General features: G+C 40.4%; 2 protein-coding genes across 4 annotated transcripts in view; one reads left to right on the forward strand and one right to left on the reverse strand.

The window, feature by feature from the left end:
* The window catches only part of rock2a (rho-associated, coiled-coil containing protein kinase 2a), a 33,152-nt gene extending 19,346 nt beyond the window's left edge, over nucleotides 1-13,806 (forward strand). The window contains exons 15-33 of one of the 3 annotated variants that reach the window (XM_030044225.1): nucleotides 792-1,038; nucleotides 2,205-2,311; nucleotides 2,593-2,752; nucleotides 3,058-3,218; nucleotides 3,876-4,060; nucleotides 4,356-4,425; nucleotides 4,996-5,099; nucleotides 5,242-5,428; nucleotides 5,868-5,961; nucleotides 6,059-6,153; nucleotides 6,605-6,796; nucleotides 7,693-7,861; nucleotides 8,508-8,578; nucleotides 8,675-8,763; nucleotides 8,878-8,956; nucleotides 9,232-9,499; nucleotides 9,590-9,803; nucleotides 11,298-11,436; nucleotides 12,079-13,806. In XM_030044225.1, the coding sequence (XP_029900085.1) occupies nucleotides 792-1,038; nucleotides 2,205-2,311; nucleotides 2,593-2,752; nucleotides 3,058-3,218; nucleotides 3,876-4,060; nucleotides 4,356-4,425; nucleotides 4,996-5,099; nucleotides 5,242-5,428; nucleotides 5,868-5,961; nucleotides 6,059-6,153; nucleotides 6,605-6,796; nucleotides 7,693-7,861; nucleotides 8,508-8,578; nucleotides 8,675-8,763; nucleotides 8,878-8,956; nucleotides 9,232-9,499; nucleotides 9,590-9,803; nucleotides 11,298-11,364 (2,559 nt within the window). In that variant the 3' untranslated portion in view covers nucleotides 11,365-11,436; nucleotides 12,079-13,806. The remainder of the gene's footprint in view (nucleotides 1-791; nucleotides 1,039-2,204; nucleotides 2,312-2,592; nucleotides 2,753-3,057; nucleotides 3,219-3,875; nucleotides 4,061-4,355; nucleotides 4,426-4,995; nucleotides 5,100-5,241; nucleotides 5,429-5,867; nucleotides 5,962-6,058; nucleotides 6,154-6,604; nucleotides 6,797-7,692; nucleotides 7,862-8,507; nucleotides 8,579-8,674; nucleotides 8,764-8,877; nucleotides 8,957-9,231; nucleotides 9,500-9,589; nucleotides 9,804-11,297; nucleotides 11,437-12,078) is intronic. The other 2 variants (XM_030044224.1, XM_030044226.1) reach the window with 2 other exon arrangements.
* A 106-nt stretch (nucleotides 13,807-13,912) lies between these two features.
* slc66a3 (solute carrier family 66 member 3) lies at nucleotides 13,913-23,695 on the reverse strand. The gene is made up of 7 exons (XM_030044227.1): nucleotides 23,408-23,695; nucleotides 21,301-21,383; nucleotides 20,181-20,250; nucleotides 19,990-20,047; nucleotides 18,362-18,482; nucleotides 17,514-17,555; nucleotides 13,913-17,278 (listed from the first exon to the last, which is right to left on the reverse strand). Exons 1-7 carry the CDS (start codon nucleotides 23,551-23,553, stop codon nucleotides 17,181-17,183), a joined length of 618 nt encoding a protein of 205 aa, XP_029900087.1. The 5' UTR covers nucleotides 23,554-23,695; the 3' UTR covers nucleotides 13,913-17,180.
* Nucleotides 23,696-24,021: the final 326 nt, after the last annotated feature.

Below are 24,021 nucleotides of genomic sequence, written 5' to 3' on the forward strand. Positions count from 1 at the left end.
GACTCTGTCATTACAAATGAGATCCCTGCCATTTGAAAATTTGACACCATGTGAACGTGATGAATATTGTTAGCCTGTCAAATAGATTTTTTTTTTTTTTTTACTTGCAAAATAGCAGCATTTAGAAGTTGTGATTTGATTTTATTTATTTATGTATTTATTTATTTATTTATTGAGTAATTTTTTCCAGATTTAAGAGATTTTCTCTTGGAATGTAACTGTAATCTTGACTGTAATCTTAAGATATTTCACTGTTTGCCGACACTAGTGCTACTGCATAATGCATTAAGCCATTATAACTTTAAAAAATGGGTTGGGCAGTAACGAATAAACAAAGTCAAACTGATAACTGATCTTCAAACAAAAGACTTTGAGCAACCCCAACTCTGCTGTGTTTCTGTTTTTCCCTGGTTTTCCTCAGCTGATTTGGAAAAGCTCTAATAGAAATCATGTTGGATTCTTACCTAAGATTTTCCATATCACATAAATTTGACCTGACATCATTAGATCTTTATTTGCCAAAATATTTAAACTCAGTAATCATACTCAGTTAATCCCACATGATAACACATAATTCCAAATATATGGAACTGCTTAGCTCTTGTTATCAAGTTTATAGCGGAGAAATGGATTATGGAAATACTGGTGCCATCTGAGACTAACAAATTGATCAGCTTGACAACAGCATAGTGTGATGTGTTCAAGTCACTCTGTTGCACTTAGGAACATGGGTTGTCAAGGTCCTTAGTTATGCAAGAACTGTCTGAAGCCTTCTCATGTTTTTTTGTCAGCTGGAAGAAGCCAACACGCTGCTGCGGGCTGAGTCGGAGGCAGCGGCAAGGCTTCGTAAAGCGCAGACGGAGAGCAGTAAGCAGCTGCAACAGCTGGAGGCCAATGGGCGAGAACTGCAGGACAAATGCTGCCTGCTGGAGCGCAGCAAGCTGAGCCTGGAGAAGGAGTGCATCAGTCTGCAGGCCGCGCTGGAGGCCGAGAGGAGGGAGCACAGCCAGGGCTCCGAGACCATCAGTGACTTAATGGGTGGGTGACACACTGGAGGAAAGCCACTTACATTTAACAATTTTCCTTTGCGATTTTTTAAAATTATTACATCATTCTTCAGTCTAGAAATGTGCAGAAAAAGAACTTGGTCGTTTCTATGTCTTATGTTAAATTTGGAATTGCACAAAACAGTTTGGAAAAATATTCCTACATTGTCCTAATATACTTACAACTACAACTACAAATCGAGTAGGGAAACACGCTAACATATGAAAATGTACAGAGTTTTTAAAACTGAAATTGTATAAAACCCTATAATTAGTAATCTGTTTTTCACACACAAAAGAAAAAAGCAGTAAACAAAGCAAACAAAATGAAGTGAACAAAATGAAGTGAAGGCCTGACAACTAAAAATGAAACTGTACATGTGCAACAAGGGGAAAAAACAAGGCAGCCATGGTGAAACTTTTGAACATGATTATGGCTGCATCATTGTAGGCTGAATATTATGTAGTTATGAAAAGCACTTCACTATGAAATGGTGTTTTGATGATTTGATTACAATTTGTCTGATAGACTGACTGATATCAACTCCCTTTGTGATAATTACAAATTTAATAAGGGGAATAAAAAAGAGATAATGGCTTTTACCTGGACTCTGCCTGGACTGATGTACTCCATGATAAGAGAAAGGATTCTTAATATCTAGGGTAAGTGCTTAGATGTAAACACATGAAAACAGGTCATCAGTAGGCAACAGTATACTGTAGTTGTATTTGGTAGCTCCAAGTGTTTAGCTGTGTGACTGTGAAGCAAGGCAGGTTCTCAGTTGACTTTTCCTGGATAAATAAGGGGCTGGAAATGTCACTGTGGAATGTTTGCTGTGTATGCCTGGTTGTACACACTCACACCTGGGAACTGCCCTCTACAACCCCCGTCTTGCTGGCCTTTGAGACACTGATCAGTTTGTATAAAGGCTCACATCCATCAAGAAAAGAAATCAGAAACCATTCCTGAGCTGAGATGTTGAGAGGCAACTGATTGTATCAGATGTCATTACATATCTACTTCAATGAAAAAAGTGAAAGTGGAACAATTATTAGTATGTTGAGTGCACAGCTTCTTGGTAAGTTTTCTTGAAACATGTTTCCTTGCTAACTGTACCTCTGTGCATTTGTCTCTCAACCCTTTCTCTTGATTTTTAGGACGTATCTCCGGCCTGGAGGCGGAGGTACGACAGGCGAGACAGGCTCTGTCCAAAGCTGAGACTGAGAAGAGACAGCTCCACGAGAAACTCACTGATTTGGAGAAGGTAAATTATAAAAGTAAATTGTAAAATTGTAAAAGGAAAGGTAAATTATAAGGCCAGGCTACAGGCAGCTGTTGGTTCTTTTACCATTGGTCACCAGATCTTGGCTTTTCAGGATTTACTGTCTATAACATTTATATTTCCTTGGAAAATTTCTCCTTTAGGTCTGAATTAAGCTGTTTGACAAAAAACAAATGTTGAAATCTTTGAGTCACCCTCATCCATATCAAAATACCAAATAGCCCCCCACTCCCTGACCATTTGTCCTTCTTTTCTCTGCACAGGAGAAGAGCAACAAAGAGATTGATCTGACCTATAAGCTAAAGATGCTGCAGCAGGGCCTGGAGCAGGAGGAGGCCTCTCATAAAGCCACCAGAGCACGGCTCGCTGACAAGAGCAAGATCACAGAAACCATTGATGGGGCCAAGTCAGAGTCTATGAAGGGTAAGGTAGTCATGGACATCCATCAGCACTGTGCTCCAATTTATTCCAATCCGCGCTGTTTTAACTACATTTTGAGCTGACAATGAAAAGGAAGTTGGCTTCATGTGACCTCGTTTAGATCATTGAACCTCTCCTCAGCTTGACACAGCACTCTACTCTGCCTGAGAAGAAGTGAGACACAGTGCTTTTTTCCAATACATCTGCTTTCCATCTACTTTACTGCCGCTCCCCATTAGGTATCATGTAAAAGAGTCAGTTTGAATAAAGTAACAGTGTCTATTCTCATTTCCTTCACACCCCTCCAGAGCTGGAGCAGAAGCTGGCAGAGGAGCGGGCAGCAAAACTGCGGCTGGAGAACCGAATACTGGAGCTGGAGAAGCACAGCAGCATGCAGGACTGTGACTACAAACAGGCCCTGCAGAAACTGGACGAGCTCCGCCAGCACAAGGACCACCTCACAGAGGAGGTGTGTGTGTGTGTGTGTGTGTGTCATAGTCAAGTCATAGTGTGTCAGAGTCAATTGAAATAGACTATAATTTCCATGTAAATATCACCAAAATTGGCAAATAAATCTGACATGAGTCCATAACTGACATGAATTAAGAACAGAGCCAAAAAGTGATTTAAAAGATTATACTTTTTTAAAGCAATTTTCCATAGCTCTCACACTGACATACACAAACATCTTGTACATGTTAGTTATCCCATTTACCATCAGATTTTGTTGTTTGCCCATGATACTGCACAAAACTGAGCTTGTTCAGAGTTATTGGTGACAACAGGTCTTCTTACTGTAAGGTACGTTGCTATCAAGAAAGACATTTATTTTTTTAACTTGTTCAGATGGCAGATGGCACTGCAATAGTGATTCATTCACAAAAGGTCAAATATTTGGTTTCTGCATATTGATGAGCAAGTCATAGAAAGTTCTGAAGAAATCGCGTTGTGAAGCCAAGAATCCAGATTGTACAGATGGTTCAGGTGCATCTTTCAGCAGGTAATTAAAGATGTGTATAAATGGCCCATCTGAGAAGAAGCTCAATGAACCAATATTTGGAATACTGTGCACAACTAAACATACTTGAAACATCTTCATTTATTTTGTCTGTTTTTCTGTCTTTAGGTGAAAAACTTGACGCTGAAGATTGAGCAGGAGACCCAGAAGCGTAACCTGACTCAGAACGACCTGAAGGCCCAGAACCAGCAGCTCAATGCCCTGCGAACCTCCGAGAAACAACTCAAGCAGGAAACCAATCACCTGCTGGACATTAAACGGAGCCTGGAGAAACAGAACCAGGAGCTGCGCAAGTCAGTATTTCTGTTGCTCTGTGCCAGTACCCCTTGTACATGTAGACTAGGCTTGGATCATGCAAGGAAGTGATTCCTTTTTTCCCCTCTCTTTTTTGCTCCTGCTTTGCAGCTCTGTCTGTGAAATGTTCAGCTGGTTTAATTTGAATTATTTCACATTAACAACATAACAATTTTTTTATTGAGGAATTTTACCATTTCTTTTGTATTTTATTTTGACATGAAAGGGGTGAGGAACGTGTATACTTGGAAAGATAAACATCAGAGGAAAGTAATTGTTTATGTTTGTCTGCAGAGAAAGGCAAGACTCAGACGGGCAAATGAAGGAACTCCAAGACCAGTTAGAAGCTGAACAGTATTTCTCTGTGAGTCTATTTTCTGCCCTATAATTGGATATGTTGATGTCTGTGCTTATTACATTATGGTTTTACGATTTTACAGAGTGCATGGACTGTAATGGTCCTGCAGCATATCTCTGCTTTTGGCCTCAATTGGTGATGTGTGTACTGAACTGTTAAGTGGACATTCATGCCTCTACTTTCTATTTTAATTATAATGTTCTCCATACAGGGTCTTGTGCTCTGTCTGTTTTGCTGATTAGGCCTTAATGGCAGCTGAAATGCATGTTTCCCCTTGCAGTATATTTTTGGTTTGTTACTGTTATTTTATTGCACTTAGGAGCATAGAAGCTATTCCATAGGGAAAGCATTTTGGTTTAGATTTGGATTAATTTTATCATCTAGCAGTCTCTGATGTTAGTCTTCCTCTTGTGTATCTTTTGCTTTCATTAAACTTCCTTACTTAGTCCTTTGTATTTCCTGTGTAACTGTACGGTAGGCAAAGAGCAAAGTGGATTTACATAGGGGCTGTATCATGTTGCATATAAATCTATTACCTGTGCAAGGTGTATTTGACCTGTTTGCTGTGTTTTTCAGACACTGTATAAGACTCAAGTCCGTGAGCTGAAGGAAGAGTGTGAAGAGAGGAACAAGCTTTACAAAGACATACAGCAGTCTCTACAGGAGCTACAGGAAGAGAGGTGGTTAAAATTTTTGAATGGCTCAGTGGAACTTATCAACTTGTAAAAGTGAAGAAAACAAAGATGACATAATCTCCAAATGGAGAATTTTTACTCTTTTTCTCATTTCCTGACTTTTTTTTTTTTTTTTTTTTTTTCCCAGGGACTCCCTTGCGGCCCAGCTGGAGATCACACTGACCAAGGCAGACTCAGAGCAGCTGGCACGCTCTATAGCTGAGGAGCAATATTCAGACCTGGAGAAGGAGAAAATCATGAAGGAGCTGGAGCTGAAGGAGATGATGGCCCGCCACCGCCAGGAGCTGGCCGAGAAGGACATCACCATCAGCTCAGTGAGTCACATCAACCTCCACCTTGTGTCCTCGCCCCAAACCTCATCCCCAGCTGTTTGAATGACGGCTGGGTAAATGACAAATGTCCATACTGTAGCTGGTTCTGACAAGGTGATGAGCGCCACAGCTGTTCATCAAATTAGATTAATGTGAGTCCTTGTTTCATCACTGGTGACAGAAAATGATGACCACATGTGCAGTTGGAAACACAAATCAAACAGGCAGCAGGCAGCTTAGATACCAACATACTTTTCAAACCTGGATTGTCAGGATGTTTGTGGATGGGGAACAGTGGAAAGGAAGTGTATCCTGTCAGATATAAAAGAGGTAAATATTATGTGGAAATAATGAGAGTGTCAGTCTGCAGTGGACCTTTAAATCCTGCCCATATCACTGATCATATATTAGTAAATGTGACAATATTTCTTGTCATATTCAGCTGGAGGAAGCCAATCGCACCCTGACCAGCGATGTTGCCAATCTAGCCAATGAGAAGGAGGAGCTGAACAACAAACTGAAGGAGATCTTAGAAGGTAACGCCGTCACCTTTGTCTCTAAAAACTAAGAATCTCATGCAAGATCTCGTCATTGTGGGCATTTGTCATTGCATTTTTTGTTTTGTGGTTTCAGAAATAGAGAGGTCCAAGGATTGGGAGCAGCAGATTAGCCAGATGAAGCAGACCTTTGAGAAGCAGCTGCAGTCGGAGAGGACGCTAAAAACCCAGGTGTGTGTTTTCCAACTTTAGATGACTTTAGATGATGAAGTAACATCTCAAAAAGCTCACCACATAGTGCTTGTTTTTGCCTTTACAGTCAGGTTGGAAGACAGAAAGCTTTCATTTCAAACTTGTAATGATAAATGACCTTTGAGTGCAAAATTGAAAGGTGTAGAATACATCAGACAGCAGATAAATTAGTCAAAGGGGAATGTCCACAGGCAGTAATCAGCCAATAAGTAGATAAAACCTTTTGCAGTGTTTAAGAAGCAGATAAAACCATTTGCATCTGTTAGATCTTTTGGAAGCAGCTGTAGTCAGAACCTCAAGATTTTCTAGGAAAAATAGAGCACTTTAAAATCTAATGGTTGCTTAAGAAGCTGCTTACAACTAGAGAGTCCTAAAAAGAGCTGAGGCCTGACTTTCCTTGTGCTGACTTAACACTTGTGTCCGTCCACAGGCCGTCAATAAACTGGCGGAGATCATGAACAGGAAGGAAGTGCGTGGTGTAGGCAGTCGCCGTGGCAACGACGCAGACATGCGGCGAAAGGAGAAAGAGAACAGGAAGCTGCAGCTGGAGCTGAGGTCGGAGAAGGAGAAGCTAAACAGCACCATCATCAAGTACCAGCGCGAGATCAACGACATGCAGGCAGTCAGTATCACAGCCCCGCCCTCCACTGTCCATCACACAACTAAAATTCGGTTTACCTTGTTCACAGTGAGGTGACACAAGGGCACAGATTCCTCTTATTTTGGATATGTGGTCAGCTACTAAAAAAATCAGCTTGCATTTAATCTGTCCATCTGTCTTGCCTGATAAAGTCTAAAAATGGGATAAATATATTATCTAATCTCAAGGCATTAGGTTGTTTTCAGTCCTGTTAAATGTAGTGATTTAAATCTTAAATTCAGCATTAGTAGCTATTACAATTTTGTGCTACATTTTTTTCTAAGGGAATCAGACCAGTCAGGAATATAATCTGATAAGTCTACAGTTTTCATTTTCAGGTTTTGAAATTGTGAATTTTTTTATTCAAACTGTCATTTAAACTGTTGAAACGTCTCTAATACAACTTGGTAAAACTTGAGAACATCCTGGACCTACAACAACAGGAAGTGCTCAATAATGAGTGAAGTTGACTTTTTATATGTACATATGGTGTGGCTAGATAAGGAGTTTTACTGCATCTAACAATAGAGAGCCACTATGTCACTACCAACATCCACTTTGTCATTAGCACCTAGGACTAAAGAGTGATTAATAGCATGAGGAGGTCCATAACCACTTAACACCACTTAAAGTTTGCATACCACACCATAGATCAGCTCCTTGAAGGCAGGAATCATATTCATCAAACACCTAAATATACTTGTTTTTCCAAATACCTGATGAATGAGACCAAATATATAAAAAGACAAGTCCTTCCAGTAATTTTTTTGAATGTAATTGCTTTCCAAGCATACATTTGTCTTTTTTAAAAACATGTTGAGAGACAGATAACCTAGTTTAGCAAAATCTAGATATTCTCCTGTTAATTTGTTTTGTAGCAAATAGAGGATGAGAGCCAGATGCGTATTGAGCTGCAGATGGCTCTGGACAGTAAGGACAGCGACATTGAGCAGCTGAGGAACCTCCTGCAGTCTCTCAGCGTTCAATCCATGGACTCTGCCAGCGTCAGCAGTGGACCGGAGTTTGATGCAGATGATGCCTACACAGGTAATGGCCCAACTGTGGTTAAGTTTTATGGAAATAAGAGCTGGGTATCTGAAAAACATATTTATTAATCCCCAGGAATATAAACCCCCTAAATTCTTATGCTCACTCTCATTTGCAGATTAAACCCATCTTTGTACCCTGACATAAATGTTTTTCAGAAAGTTGTAGACAGTGTCATAGTTATTGGTGACGAACATGGCTGCTTGCTTGATGATCACTGGCAACAGATGACAGTTAATCTACTTTTTATTTACAATCAAAATGTTGAAATGAGAGGTGTCAAAATGTTCAGAGTGAGAAGTCAAGTTTTTCATTTCTTTATTGGAATTGTTGCGACGAAAATGTTGCCCAGAAGATGTACTCTATTGCATAATTAAAAGTATGGATTTTAGACCTGGTATTGGAGCTATTATCAGTATCACACAATTTGAAAATATACTGAAGTCACTCAAGTCAGTGATCTGAAAATTAAACAGCTTTTCACTTCAGTAAATGATAATAGAATGAACTGCCTTTTCACTTGTATTTGCAAGTCAAATTGAATGTATATTGTATTCTGCTGACAGATTACCCAGATATCATTATATGTGAATCTTACATGAATGAATCTTGCATACATCTCCTCCTCTTTATCTGACTGTGTCAGAAACAAGGCTCGAGGGATGGCTGTCTCTTCCTGTAAGAAACAACACCAAGAAGTTTGGCTGGGAAAAAAAGGTAAAGAAATGAAACCATTTAATTTCCATGCTTTACACCCCCATGTCTCCATTAAAAACACTTCTCCTCATGTTCTGTTTTCTGTCATCGTCACAGTACGTTGTGGTGAGCAGCAAGAAGATTCTGTTCTACAACAGCGAACAGGACAAAGAGCAATCCATTCCCTACATGGTGTTGGATATCGAGTGAGTACAGTGCATGAATACAGCGCTTCCAGGAGAACAACATAATAGATATGGTTCTTGTTAGTTCTGTTCACATGATATGTGCATATGACAAGCCTGTTTCTTTCATTGCAGCAAACTCTTCCATGTAAGGCCTGTCACTCAAACCGATGTGTACCGAGCCGACGCTAAAGATATTCCCAGGATATTCCAGGTAACTCTCTGTACAGCTTTGATGTTGAATCATTGAGCTCAATTATATTGTGTTATGTATGTTATGATGTATCAAATTAGAAAAGATGAAAGGAAATGGGGAAGTTTGGATGAAATTTCTTCTAACCTTTTTACTGTTGACATTTAGATAGAAACATAGCAATTGCCATGTAACCTCGACTTTATTACAAAAATCTTCACAACAAATGTATAAGTTTCTGAAACCAGACATGACAGGAACACCCCTAACCCCCTCCTAATTTAATCACACCATAGATTCTTTATGCCAACGAGGGCGAGAGCAAGAAGGAGCCTGAGTTCCCTGTCGAGCCGCTGCCCATCGGAGAAAAGTCCAGCTACATCTGCCACAAGGGCCACGAGTTTATCCCCACCATCTACCACTTCCCTACCAACTGTGAGGCCTGCACCAAGCCGCTGTGGAACATGTTCAAGCCGCCGCCCGCCCTGGAGTGCCGGCGCTGCCACATCAAGTGCCACAAGGACCACATGGACAAGAAAGAGGAGGTGATCGCCCCCTGCCGAGGTAAGACACCAAGCTTCACCTCATCACTTGTTGGTGTTATAGGTCTATGTTTGAAACAGATGGTAACTCAAAGCACCACTTCTCTCCAAGTCAACTATGACGTCTCCACGGCCAAGAACCTGCTGCTGCTGGCCGTGTCCCAGGAGGAGCAGCAGAAGTGGGTGAGCCGATTGGTCAAGAAGATTCCCAAGAAGCCTCCAGCACCAGAGCACTTTGCCCGCTCCTCGCCACGTGCCTCCATGAAGGTCCAGCCCAGCCAGTCCATGAGGAGGCCCAGTCGACAGCTTCCCCCCAGCAAGAGCAGGTAGGACACTGGCCAAGACATGGAAGGTCAAAGTCAGACTTCAAAGAAAAATCAGGCTGTATTTTTTTGATTAATGGGTGCTCATGAGATGTTTCTTATCAAAGTTGAGCTCACATATAAAGTTTCCAGTGAGGTTTAGGGTTCTAATACACCTGAGTCAATGACCTCTGAGCATACAGGCTGAGTGATGGCATATTTATTGTATAATTGATAGACTGCAGTGGATGTCTATGGGCAGCCCTTACACTGAACTGATTGTAATGCGACATTTGATCAAATGCCAGACCAGAATTCATGAATATGTATGAATACATAATTATCCTGGTTTCAGTGGAAACTTAATGCCCCATGGTTTAAAATCAATTTCAGAGGCCATTCCACTCTGCCAAGATAAAAATTATATGGGAAACACGAAATACTTTAATTTTATCGTATATTATTATTATTATTATTTTTTTTTGCATGAAAATTGTTGTTTTTAAAGAAGTTGACAGGTATGAGCCTCAATCCAAAAATATTGTCAACCTCACAAATCAGTATCTGTCAAACCTAACGATTTGCCCATCTGCGGTGCACCCAGCATTACTAGCAAAAGCAGTATTATTGCTACACTTTGCATTATGGAACTACTGTCAAACCAGAAGATTGCTGTAATTATGCACGAGATCCATGCCTGTGGGGGAGAATAATGCATAATCCACCACAACTTTTGCCAGGGGGATTTTGAATGTTAGGAACTGTGGGGTTTTGCTCTGTATGTATATTTATTAAATCATGACACGCCCACAGAAGTTGAGCATCTCAGTTTTTTCCTTGGGTGAGTGCTGCCTTGCTTCTCAGGAACTGATGTCATATGACACCATGGAGCTTCATTAATATATCTGCATGTTCACTAAATCCTTCAGGTGACATGTTCACACTCAATTTACTGTATCAGTGTCGTTTTTACATGGACATCAAAGGTAATCTTCCTTTTCAGATTGCTGGACTTTGGTCTTCAGGACTGGCACTGGGCATTGGATGATATCGATGATGATTGTTCCTCTATTCATTTCTGATGAGCGCACAGGGTAAAATTGTGTGCGGTGTGCTGTGCGGTGCAGTGCAATGAATTTGGTAGCAGGGGAACAGCTACTTTCCATGAAAGCTTGGTTGGTTTACACAGCAACAACTTGATTGCAGTTAATTTTTTTCCATTAGAGTGAAACCTTGAAGGTACAGTCTCAGATACAATCTCAGAGTTTTATGATTCTCTGTTAGCCACCAGCCTGAGACCTATGACATGGTCCCCCCATACCCTCAGGAAAAAAAAAAATCCAGTCAGTCCTCCATCATGTCTCATTTCTTTGTCTGTAAATCTTTTGAGGATGACAGTTCTCTCAAGCCATCTTGTAAACAGCCCAGTAAATTCAAATGTAACCTATCCCAGAGTCTCACTGTTCTGAGATATTTTCTCAAATCTGGCTTGTTGTGATTTGCTTCCTCTGACCTCAGCCCTCGTAGGTCACATGGCAGCAAGATGAGGCAAGAAGACTCCAACAGTGGACACTGGCACAAATGACGCCTCTTCTAGGATCTTGTGCTTACTTTGCCCAGATGTTTCCCTGTGAAACGACTGAATTCCTCAATGTGTGTATGTTTGTTTACAACCAAAAAATTGGATTGGCTTTTTGCACTACATCATTGGACACAGTCCCGGTGGCAGCTTGTGGTGGCAGAGCAGCGAGGTGTCCATAACACGCAGGCAGTAACTGCATACCGCATGTTAGACCCAGTGCATGTTCTGGTGTGGGTTCCCTTGAATGAAAAGCGTGGCTACTCACCCAGCAGCAGCTGCGATCACATAACCACTGGGTGCTGGAAACTGATATGTGGATCATTTTCACTTTACACTTTAGCAGGATGTGACTCTTTCGTAATGCAGTCTTTTGCACAAATGCAAAATATCCTCAATATTGTTACTAGATTATCAGTGTCTGTGCAATAAAATGAAATTGATTGGTGTTAAATATGCATTCCTTTAACATGACCAATCTAGTATAAAAGGGAAATCTGTTTTATGAATGTGTGTGCTCCTCTTTTAATGATACGTGTTTACACATTCTTGTCAGAGGAGTAATTATGTCTGAGTTGTTTCACATCATTTTCACTGGTGTGACCAATTATTTGAGATGACTCATGATCCATATGATAATCGACATGGTCTTCTTTTTCCAAACTTTGTTTGGAGTTTGGAGAAGCTAACCTTTTGTTTGTTTCTCTCCCTTTCCTCCAGTTAACCTTGCTTGGCAGTATGGTGGGAACCTCAAGGTGGTGGGGGGTGATTTCCTCCTATATCAAAGACTCATACAAAGTTCCTTTTGCAAATCAACACACTGATACCAACTCCACTTCACTCCTCCAGACCCACTCTGTTCTGCCTCAACCTGTGAGAGTCTGTTTTCCTTTTGTTGAAGCTCTTTCTCAGCCACTGTAACTACTGGACTCGGAGGGTATTGACTGTATCAAACTCACCTCGACAACTGTGTTCTTTTCAGCAAGCTGGTTGGCTTGTACAGCTTATTAGTTGAAGCCTTCTCTTGGGTCCTTGACCAGAGCAATTATGTCTGCCTGAGGCCGTGGAGTAGCTTGATGAGCTTTCACAGAACAGAAGAGAGCTCTTGTAAGCCTTTCCATGCCTGGCAAGAAGGGGATGCACTTACCTCAACACTGTCGACTGAAGGAACCAACAGGAAAACTCAGAACCGTTTCTCACCACCGACAGGGATATTTGTGGCCAAAATAAGCAAAGACTTTATGCATTCGGTGATTGTGAACAATTCAAGGAGTCAACTAGGGAACACTACATTCACAAGAAAAAAAAAATCCTCTAGCCTGTTGGAGGAATACATTTGAGGTTCCTGAGCAAGGTCCCAGATATCTGTACTCTGCTCATTCAAACTCTTGTTGCCTTTTTTATCACATTGATTGTAGCTTCTTGCTTCCCACAATACTACTTTTCAGGTGTGTGTCTTTTTTGAGCCGCAGAAACTTGAATAAGGTACTTAGCTTAACGAGCCATGACTTCCAGGAGAGTCAGTGAAGTGGGAAGGAGTGTCATATTCTTCCAGGATTTGAGGACGCAGTTCCTTGAGTGCCTCTTATTCAGATTTCTGAGTCATGCTCTGAATCATGTTTCAGTATGAATATTACAGTAACAGAATTCTGCTCTGAATGAGAACAGATGTGGGACCATCCTCACAATCCCATCAAACTTCACCTTACCAAACTCGCACTGTCAGTTTTGTGGCTAATGTTTACTGAATACAAGGGGTGCACCATAAATGCTTTTCTGTTATTTCGTTGTTTGAATGTACATCTGGAGTTTACCAGACACGACACAAAGGCATTGTATGACGCGGAAATGTTAATTCTATCCAAATCTACTTGACTGAAGCCCCCTTTTATTGATAACTACGAGTGAACTTGCATGTGTTTGCCTCCTCAGGCCTCACACACTAAGTGCTGTTACCTGCACACCTCCTTTGATCAATGCACCCAATATAAACAAATGTATTTTTTACTTATTCCGGGGGTCAAGTGGGGAAGTGAACAAGTCTGCAGAAAAAAAGAAGTGCAAAAAGTATGCAGTCATGTCCCAAAAGATGGAAGTACTGAGCAGCACTATACAATGGAAGTTTTTTTTTTTTTTTCAAAGTGTTTGTCCTGATATTTTTGTATTGAAAGTAACCAAACTCTGAGTTTGGGCACGCTGTGGTGTGTATGTGGCTTATATAGCAAGTGGAGAGTAACGTGTGTGTACGGAGTGCTCTCCTTTAACCAAGAAGCATGTTTTATACATATAAATATACACAGTATATATTTTACATGCCATACAGTGCACATTGTATTATTTATACTGCCTTGTCCACTTTGTATTTAAGGGCGCTACATCCAGATTGCATGTTTGCTAACAAACAGCTCTATAATAATAGCCACTTCATCAATAAAGACATGGATGTGCCTTTTGGTTTGGATTATTTTGCTGCGTCTCTTGAAGCCATTTATTATAGGATTTAAACATTTTGGGTGCTGTTTTTTGTGCATGACAATGGAATTACCACAGTGAAACAAGTCTGACAGTTTGGTTTATTGAAATTGTTCAGGAAATAATTTGACATTTAGAAAAACTTGAAGAAACATTTGTCGTCCTGAGCAGGGAAATCCAGTCACTCCAACATCCATCAGGTATACCATATCTATGATATCATACCCAGTGACACTACTTTTTTAACATTTAAAAAAAACCCACAGGTCAGATGTTTTTAGGATACTACAAATAGGTTCCAGCACATGTTAGTCATTGGAATGTTTGAACAAGAATGTGTGGACATAACAGAGTCAGAAACAATACAAATCACACGGAATCAGTATTGAAAAGGTTGCTTGCATAACAATTTTTACCTGACTACATTTTTCAGTGCTGGCCACGGCTGAAGTGACCAACCATTTGTCTATCACAAAACTGGAAGACATAGAAATGAAGGCTTGAAACCAGGCAGCCGATGTGGTCACAGCCCAGTTAGGTCTCGGTCCTGCCTCATGAAAACATAACTCAAGGTTAATACTGATCCTGGCTAACCAGTGTCACAGCCTGTTATCAACTCACTGCCAACCCAGGATGAATAAATCCAGTTAAAAGCGTGTCTGCATAAAATGGGTGGGACTTGTAACAAATGGCCTGCCACGCAACATGGACAGACCGGGAGCAGCTTATGAAAGAGGAGATGGGGTGAAACTTGATCTCTGGGGGGAATTATACCACTGCAGCAACAAGGGAAGAAAGTAAAATGAATATAAGCAGCTAATGCAAATTTATAATTATGAGGGATCCAATCACACTTTGAACTAAACACAAAAATTCACAACATATTTTGTGACCAAGAGTGAAAGATCCTCTGTATGGACAACAAAACCAGTCTGGGAGGAATGTAAATTTGTCTTCACAAAATGACTTCAACCATTTAAAATAGATAAAATAGCCACAAATCATGACTAAGGTTCAAAACAGAAGATACAGAAGCAGAAAAAAATTTAGCTGACATTTGTGAAAAAATGGTCCAACACATCAAAGACAAACATTTAAAATATTTGTTATGCAAACATTCTCACCATGAAACTACTGAACAAGTAAAGAAAGGAAAGCAATTTTAGAACAGTGCGACCCATGGTCAGGGAATTCAGATTTTTTTCAAAAGTGTGATGTAAATAATTTTCATGTTAGTCACAGTTTCTCCATCTTATGTTAGAAAGTGTTCCCACTTGTTTTTGGCAGCTTATGACCTAAAAACAGCCAAGCTAGGATTTGAACTCAATCTTGAGCTTAGCTCAAGATTGAGGTCAAGTTCAAGTTTATTTAGAGCCCTTAATCATGTTACTGTCTCAAAACACAACACACGCTGACCTGAACCCTCATAGCAGGCAAGAAAAAAACTCCCGAAAAACCCCAAGGCCAAAAAGGGGAAAAAATGTAAGAAATCTTGGTTAAGTCCACAAAGACAGGGAAGCCCCTTCCAGGCCAGCCAGGAGTGCAACGGGTGCAGAGCAGGAAATTATTAAGTCTAATCAAATCCAGTTAGTTAAATGAAAACAAAACAAATAAAATCAAAAGCAGGCTAAGACTAACATTAAGAGCGAATCCAATCCAATCCAAATGTTCTGCCATAAAGTTTCCTTTCCTGCTGCCTACAACACTCAGGTTTTCTTTTTGTCACAGTAATAGAGGTGTCCATTCACTTCTATGTTTGGCATTGAGCTCATAGTTAGTGCTGCTGTTGGACTGGACTGCATTTTATTGAGAGGTGTTTCCACTATTCTGTTCCCCTCATGTATTTTAAAGAGGGATGACCAGAAATTAGAAACACCTCTCAATATGAAGTCCTCCAGTACAAGACCTCTGCAAACTAGAACCTCAATAATAAAAATAGAATCAAACTGACACATTCTCCATAATGTCAACAAAAACTGAACATTATAAACTTTGTTAAAAAGTAGAATTTATGGCAGAGCGGTTGACCTGAACTGTATTAGATTGTACAGGCGGAGCTGATAAAGTGGTATTGAACATAGCTGGATGAGCTTGACATTTCCATCTACCATGAACTCAGTTTTTGAGATTCTATTATTAGCATATTATAATGTGACATCTTAATAAATGTCATGTTTCGTGACAACTGAACATCTGTACATTTGAATGAATTTAGCTAAACTTTTTTCTTTTTTTCTTTTTTTTTTCAAATCAAAATGGTTCATTTAGTTTGGGTGAATTATAGCTTACTGAAACTATAAAGACTGTTCTGGAAAAAATAAAAAATTGCAAAAAAAAAAAAAAAAAAAAAAAAGGCAGACATGGGTATCCCAATGGGTAAAGTTATAAATCTAGGACGCCTGGATGTATATTCTTGAAAGTATACTCTTGATAGAGCATCACCATTGGGCCAATCATATGACAGCTGCCTTTCCTGAGTCGTAGAGGGCTATATGAGCTTACTGGCCAAATACAGTTAACCTATGACTTAGGCTTTCTGAGCTGTAGGCATTTTTGGTGGTGAGGAAGACAAATAAAAGAAAGTAACAATCGCATACAAAAGGGTTTGAGCACTGTGTGCTTGGACCTCTGAATACGCGCAAAGCAAAAACCCTGTAACAGTGGAAAGTTGCTGCTACCAAGACGTCAGATTGCAGATAGCTCACTGCCAGTGTATGTGTGCATATCACTACCCCTTCCTTACAGCACAGTGGGCACACCGCAGTGATACAATATTGTGTCGTCATATGAGGCTGTGAAAACACGATCTGTTCACCACGCTGCCTCATGTTCCTAGGGGCTGCAGTGATGGAATACGTGTGCAATGTGTTGCACCGATCACTCCCTGGAATCCTATGGAAGAATTTAATTGCACTTGATATACAACAGTAAACGCTCATTAATCATAGTAGTAAGCAACCTGCAATCTGACAGAATGCCTCTTTGATAGCCAGACAAGGCAAGTGAGCTGGAAATGCTACAAACATTTTAAAAATCTCTGATATGATCATTCAAATTGGAAAGCAAAGCGGTTCTTTTGCTTTGAATGCAGCGTTGGAATCCTTGCAGTAAACATTATCTAAAAGGTCCAGTGATTTTCTAGTAACGGTGGTGCCATTTTTCATTTGGATCCGACAGCTTGAACGCAACCTGCTCCGGAGCAAGTTGCTAGCCGTGCAGCCTGAGTTAGCGTGGTGATGTAACCCTGCGTAAAAGTGAGCCACCTTCATGAGACTGAAAAGCTGGTGTGAAAGTTATCGGCATGACTGATCTTGCCTTGTGAGACGGGCCCCCGGTGCCCCGCTTTGAACTTAGTCTCGTTTCTTGGAGCTGCTGTTTCTTTGGTAGTAGAGCACAGTGAGGAGCACCCAGAGGTTCAGCAGAGTCATGACAATGAACCGCACGAGAACTGTAACAGAGAAGACGCCAGAACATTGACACTTAGTTTGGTGGTTCAACATTAAAATCACCATAATCAATAATGAAGGAGGTAGACACAGTAGCTGACAGTGCTGACACTTCCACAATCAGACTACGGGAATAAGAGGTATTCAATAGATTAAAAATAAACCCTTAAAAACTTTTTTTAAGAAGCCACACTTCTCACAGTCATTTGCATTCCTTTTTCTGCGCGGCAGACTTACCCTGCATGTCTCCTGTTGTCACGGTGGTGGTGTAAATCCTCGCTAAAACAAACAAGAAGCCGTGTAAATGACACTCATTTTATCGGGAAGTGATACTTAATTCATGAAGCATCAAACTGCTAGTTCATTAAATCAGGAGCCAAGGCAAAAGTGTAAAACATATTCAGGAACTGAAAATTTTCTGCAAATAGAGCTCTGGGGAGGAGAAAATATCTAAATTGGTTTAAATATATTGCTAAGCTGATTATGAATGCTAGACACTGGTTATGATATGATACAGATTATTTGATTGCATATTTATTGTTCCTTAATGGTACATTTGTGTATGGGGAGCCCTTAACTAAATTGATTTTAACAAGACATTTTAACTGGAAATGAAACATGAATGTGCTGTAATTATAATAATATCATCTGAGAGTTTCTAATGGCTTTTCCTTGCCTGCCAGGAATAAAACTCTTTGGCATAAAAAGGGTGAAGCTGAAAGATTAATGGCACAAAATATCAGTGATTAGCAGTTTCGGTCTAAAATAGTGGTATTATCACAGATAGTCAATATAGGGAGATACTGCACCTACAAGGATATGTGACACTACCTCCAGGGGGCGACGTAGAGCACTAAAACTGCTTTAAATGAACAGCAGTAAATGGGACTTTTACATGACTTTCTAAATTACATATTTGGGCTTTTTACATTTTTTATTTTTTATAATTTCTTGTTAATATTTTTTTATTTTACTTTTCATCCCTCTGTCGTCCCTCTGAACCCGTATCAATTGAGCTGTGCTGTGCGTAAAGGAAACGTAAAGGATCACAGACTGAGGAACATGGCCGTGTGCAAGGTACTTACCCATACATGTGTAGGTAGCCATCCCCCAGGAGAGGGCGCTAACCTGCCCGGAGTCCTTGGACCTCCACAGGCACTGTAGCTGGGCCAGCTTACTAGTGGCACTGATGAATGTGCACAGGCTCTGAGAGGAGAGCGGGGATCAGGTTCGATTGAAGAAGAAAAAAAAAAAAAAGCTCCAGCAGGCTCACTGGGCCAGCCTGGATTATGCACCGACTTGAAAAGATTCCTGATTGATTTAGCTGCCGTACTGATTGTTTTTAATTGACATATCAGTGCTGAAATGTTTAAGCCTGAAATTCATGTGTTAACACACATCTATCTCTAAATTCCTGTCATGTGTTGCCTCAAAAGCTAAACCCAGGCAAGTGAAAACCCTCAAACATTTTCTTTTGCCAGTAAAACTAAATTATGTACTGACAGCGACAAGGAACAAAGTCACAATCAGGTGACTCTCCAGCCCACAGGATCACTGCTTTCCTTCATTCATGCATGGACACGCTTGCCCTAACAAATGTCACAAATACATTCCTAATGATAGTCTGTCGGAGGCTTGTGAGAAAGACATTCCACTCATTAACCAAGAAAGCCATTTGGCATTTAAAGGTCTGGATGTCTTACTGAGATCCTGCTGAGGCAATGAGGCCTGGATGACTTTCTGTTTGAATCGCCTCATTGCTTTAAACTGGAGAACCGGCCTTTGTTTGCTTAGTTGGTGACATATGAGACTTCAGGCTAAAGCTGGGCAATATATTGGATTTTTTTTTTATTACTTTATTATAATGTTTCCTTCATTATCCTCTATACAAGTGCATATTTCAAAGCAGTTAACTGCATATTTCTACACTTTTTATACAAGTTAAATTCATTAAAAACAAATAAACATACATACATATATACGCATATACAAACACACAAGACAAAGATTCAACAAAAGGGAAAAAAGGGGGCATAGGAGAGGGAGTCCTGGGATTGAGAAAGGGGAGGAGTTCCAGGTTGTTGCAAATTTTAAGCTAAATTGAAAGGATAAAAATAACAGTAAAATAAGAGCAGTTCCGTGCGTTTGGTACATGCCGAAATGAAGTCTATGCAGTCTATCTTTGGGGTAAATCGTATTCTATTTTTATGGCATTTCTGATTAAAAAAGTTAATTTTTCCATGTGCAAAATTTGTTCTATTATTTAAAGCCATAAATATAGTTTTGGTGAAATTTGGTGAAATTTCCATGTCCAAATAGCCATCACATGTAATAAGTTAAAGATATACAAATCAGCTGGTTTTATTTTTCTTAGTAAGTCAATACCCAAAATATTTTCTAATTTCAATGTATCGATATTGAAAGTGTTACTTTTCCTGGTTTTAAAGGCTGCATTACAGTAAAAGGATGCACTTTTCTGAACTTATTAGACTCTTCTAGCTGTTATATTATTTGCCTCTACCTGTTTTGTCATCATATCCACATTACTAATGATTTTTTAATCAAAAATCTCAGCGCGTAAGTATTTGTTTGAGCATACCAACAGTCATCCCTACATTATCGTTACCAAGGTGTTCGCTCAAAAATATTGTGATACTCAGTTGTGTCCATATCGCCCAGGGTACGCAAGATTAGTGTTGAATTCTGTTCTTACCATAGCCAAATCTATGATCCACTTCTTCACAGTGAGGAGCTGCCAACCTCCAACAAACCTGAACACATTGCATTAAGGCTATTAACACATGGCATGACGTGAACAAAGATATCAACAGCCACCAGTGTAGATCTGGTTCCTCAAATGAACATCTTGTTCTCCACAGGCGTTAAAAAAAAATGGAAGGATACACCAAGGCGTAGATGAGGCTTTGCCGCAGGTTGCCGTTGTAGTGAAGAATCAGCAGCAGAAGAATGACATCTGAGGAAACAAGAAGATACGACACTCTTCGCATTATGGCAAATAGAAAAAAAGTGCCGGGTATTTCACAGGGGCTAGGCAGCAATTTATCAAAGGGGAAATAAATATGTTTGTTATTGCCTCGGAGAACAATTGCTTGGCCAGCTGCTGAGGTTTCTGGCTTTCAAAGCTCCCTTACTGAGCGCTATTCTGTTTTGAAACCAGAAGCTATTGGACTGTCAAGATTAAAAAGTGATAGCACCCCCGGTTTCACAGTTTCAGCCTTTCTTTATCTAGCCCAAGAGTTTGAAAACTGCTGTGGACGACATACAAAGAAATGGCTATCAAATCAATGTGATAACACAGAAGCAAACTAAATAACACAATGAAATATCCAGTCACATTCACCTTTTACCCACAGAAAAAACAGAATTGTTGCACATGTTCAGTTGCTGATATTTTAGGTGTTGATTTAACACCTAAAATACCAGCAGCTGAACACATGCACTTATATGTGGGGTGGAGGTAACACCAAGTCTCTTTAACGCTTCTTGAAATTCAGGTCCATGCTAAGTAGCTTGTTTCTGCATTACAGCTGATGGAGACTATGTAAACTCTCTGGACAAGCCAATGACTTTCTGCCAAACCACCATGTGTAGTTTTAAAGCCTGGCTGTAAATTCTCAATTTGACACTCTGCTTTGAGGCACATCATTGATAGCAGCCTTTTCCCACTTGTGGGCAACCACTACCCTGAGCCGTAACGGTCTCAGTTACTGTGGTTAAGCTCATATCTGGATGGCTTCAACAATACTGTGCAGTGGAGTGTGGAGGCATTTAACAGCAAGTGTGCTTGAGAAATAAAAGGTAACAATTTAGTCTCCAGAATCTAAGAATCCTAAAGTAAAATGAATAACTTGACCCCTTCTCCTCCAAAATAATCGATGGCACAAAAATGGATGCAGTATTTCCAAAACTGACTCTTCACGTACTAGTGGCATTGTCCTTTAAGAACTTATATTTTTATTGGTCACAACATAACATGAGGATGTGAAATAAAGAAAAAACCAACCTTGAGCAATGAGGATTGGGTATTCCAGGTATGTCGGAGGTGGGTAGTTGTAGTACATCTGGTATGTTACAAAAACAATGAACCTGAAAGAAGCATGGCAGCAGGTTATTGCATGATAATATTCAGCATAGATTGAGATGAAACAATGGCAGGTAGTGTTAAGTCCACTCATTAATGTGAGCAACTTGGACAAATATGATCAACAAACATAACCCTGTGATCCGATCCCTCTATTAAAAAAAGATGTTATTCTCCACAGCCAGAGCAAAATCGACTTCCTCATTAGCCGCTGGCTTGATCAAAACAGTTTTTCAGACTCTAAGACAGTTCAAGACCCTGATTAGGAACAGGCTAGTATGCAGTTGTTTTTCTGAACAGGATGGACTGCAATGATTAAGAGTTGGGACAGAGGTGAAGCTGCTGCGATCATGAGCCATGAAAATGATATTTGACTTAAAGCTGCACTTAGCTACACTGCCTTTTTGTCACTCACTGTGAGCAGACGTTTGAAATCCTACCTTACACCAGACTTTCATTTGGGTGAATAGTTCAAATCAACAGTGTCTCATAATAGTGCCTGTCGCTACCCCACTTTGCCATTTAGGCTGGTAAGATGGGTTTGTAATGCTGCTTTAAGTGCTGTCTCACTGTAGCATGCACAGTGCCTTGTCTTGTTCAAAAAGCTGCAGCTCACCAACACAGTGGAGACCTTTAGGACAGCGCGGCGACTGCCAGGCACCGGAGACGAGACACTGGTAAATTATGCAGCTTGCAAACACAAAGCTGCTTATTCCCAAACAAAACATTATCCACACAGGGAGCAGGAACAGCCGTGTTTACTCTATCAGACATCACTAAACTAAACCAAACCAAGAAAGGTCACTTGGGCTTTACTTTCTCTTGGTTTATGTCATCCAAGAGTCAGTTCTGTATACAAATTAAGATGTCAGTTTACCAAACTGGTTTACTGTTGTTTCAACACTGCCTGTAGCTACAACACATCTTAATTAAACAAGTGAGACTCTGGTGGAACTGCAGCATCCAGTACAGTACATTAACCAGCAGATCTACTGTACACTTCCCACTGATCTCTGCTGCTGTTTAGCTTCAGAATCACAACAACTCTAATTTTCTCTAATTTGCCAAGACAGTAAGATGTGGCAACAAGTCCATGACTACACACATACTGGTGTACTGGTCAATGCAAACAAATCTGGACAAGGCCAATAACTCAGCCAGTTCAAATCTTATAATCTGTAAAACCAGAGCACAATGCAGTGCTGTTAGCGCCCATCCACGGTTAGTGTTAAACCCAAACAATCTCTGCTCGCCCTATTTACTAAATAATCTCGACAGGAAGAGGATGTGTCTTAATACCTGCACCGATTACAATCCTGTGTGTGCGAGCAGACTGAAACCTTGGACGGATGTCACTTTTCATTTCGGCATGTACCAAACGCACGGAACTGCACTTATTTTACTGTTGTTTTTATCCTTTCTAAACTGTCTCGCGCGTGATACTGTTACCATATTTACATGTAAAACAACGGTGTGCGGTTTAAAGCGTGCACTGGACGACACTAAAGTTGTTTTTTACTTTAAAAACGAGGTATTTGTTAATTCAGATGTACGCCGAATTTACCAGTACACCTTAAAGATTCAGCAGAGGTGAGTCGTGTTCATGAGTCAAGCACACTTGCCGATATCAGGGCCGCATCACACCACCAGGTTTTTTTTTTGAATGACGTTTGGCGCGGGTTTTCCCCCACGAGCCCCGATACGAGGGAGTTAACGCAGGAAGTTAAGGTGAAGGTTTTCATAAGGTGCATGCACACAGGGAACTTTTGAAACGCGCCAACAAGAAGTAAACAAATAAATAAACAAGTAAACAAATAAACAATAGTGACGTTGCTTCATGTTGTAGAATAAAAACAAACGAGGACACGCGTGTAACATTAAATAACTTACCCAAGTGAATGAATTTTAACATGAACGCAACACAAACATAACAAGCATAACGTCGGCCTAATATTCTCTATACGTCACACGTCTCGGCGTCATTAATCAGACACACAGCTGACGCAACTTCACAAATCACAAAACGTACCCGATTAACTCGAGGAGAAGACTGTTGAGGCTGACTCCTGTCGTTGATTTGGCCCGCATCAACACAAAGATCTGCGGGAACTTCAGCACCATGCACACAAACAGCGTGCTGAAATTGGCGATGTGCAGCAGCATGTCCGACTCCATTGTCCGGAGATGGAACTCAATCAACCCCCCCTAAAAAAATGTGAAGTTTTGATTGTCCAAATATCAGGGCCAGGCAGCGCCGCCAGATGCTGCTGCTGCTGCTGCGCTGTCGCCGGCGTCAAGTCACCTGCAAGAAAATACAACTTCCGCTCAAAACTGTCAAAATACAACTGTTAATGACGAGCTTACATTTATTTACTAAAGCTGAATTTTATTAGAAATAACACCAGTGATGCCCTAATTAATACCGCTGGCAACCCGTTTCATATGATTCATCTGTAACTGTTTTTTTCATTAATTTACATTCATTTAGGTTTTATTTTGAAGGCAGAATCACTCAAGTTCTGGTATTATTCTGTTAACTTGACCGAGTTTCCTGTCAGCCGGCGTCAGTTTCACTTCCGCACACATCCACTGCACGGTGAGAGGCTCTCTGGGCCATCTATAGTCAGACTGATGAAGTGGAGT

This window comes from Myripristis murdjan, chromosome 22, assembly GCF_902150065.1.
Source record: "Myripristis murdjan chromosome 22, fMyrMur1.1, whole genome shotgun sequence".
NCBI lineage: Eukaryota > Metazoa > Chordata > Actinopteri > Holocentriformes > Holocentridae > Myripristis > Myripristis murdjan.

Excerpts from the sequence above, each read along its gene's own strand:
- slc66a3 (XM_030044227.1), bottom strand. The coding sequence starts at position 23,553 with ATGGAGTCGGACATGCTGCTGCACATCGCCAATTTCAGCACGCTGTTT. Across the intron at positions 20,251-21,300 it reads CCCAATCCTCATTGCTCAAG|ATGTCATTCTTCTGCTGCTG; the intron begins GTTGGTTTTTTC and ends TTGTTTCCTCAG. Across the intron at positions 17,556-18,361 it reads GGCTACCTACACATGTATGG|CGAGGATTTACACCACCACC; the intron begins GTAAGTACCTTG and ends TGTTTGTTTTAG.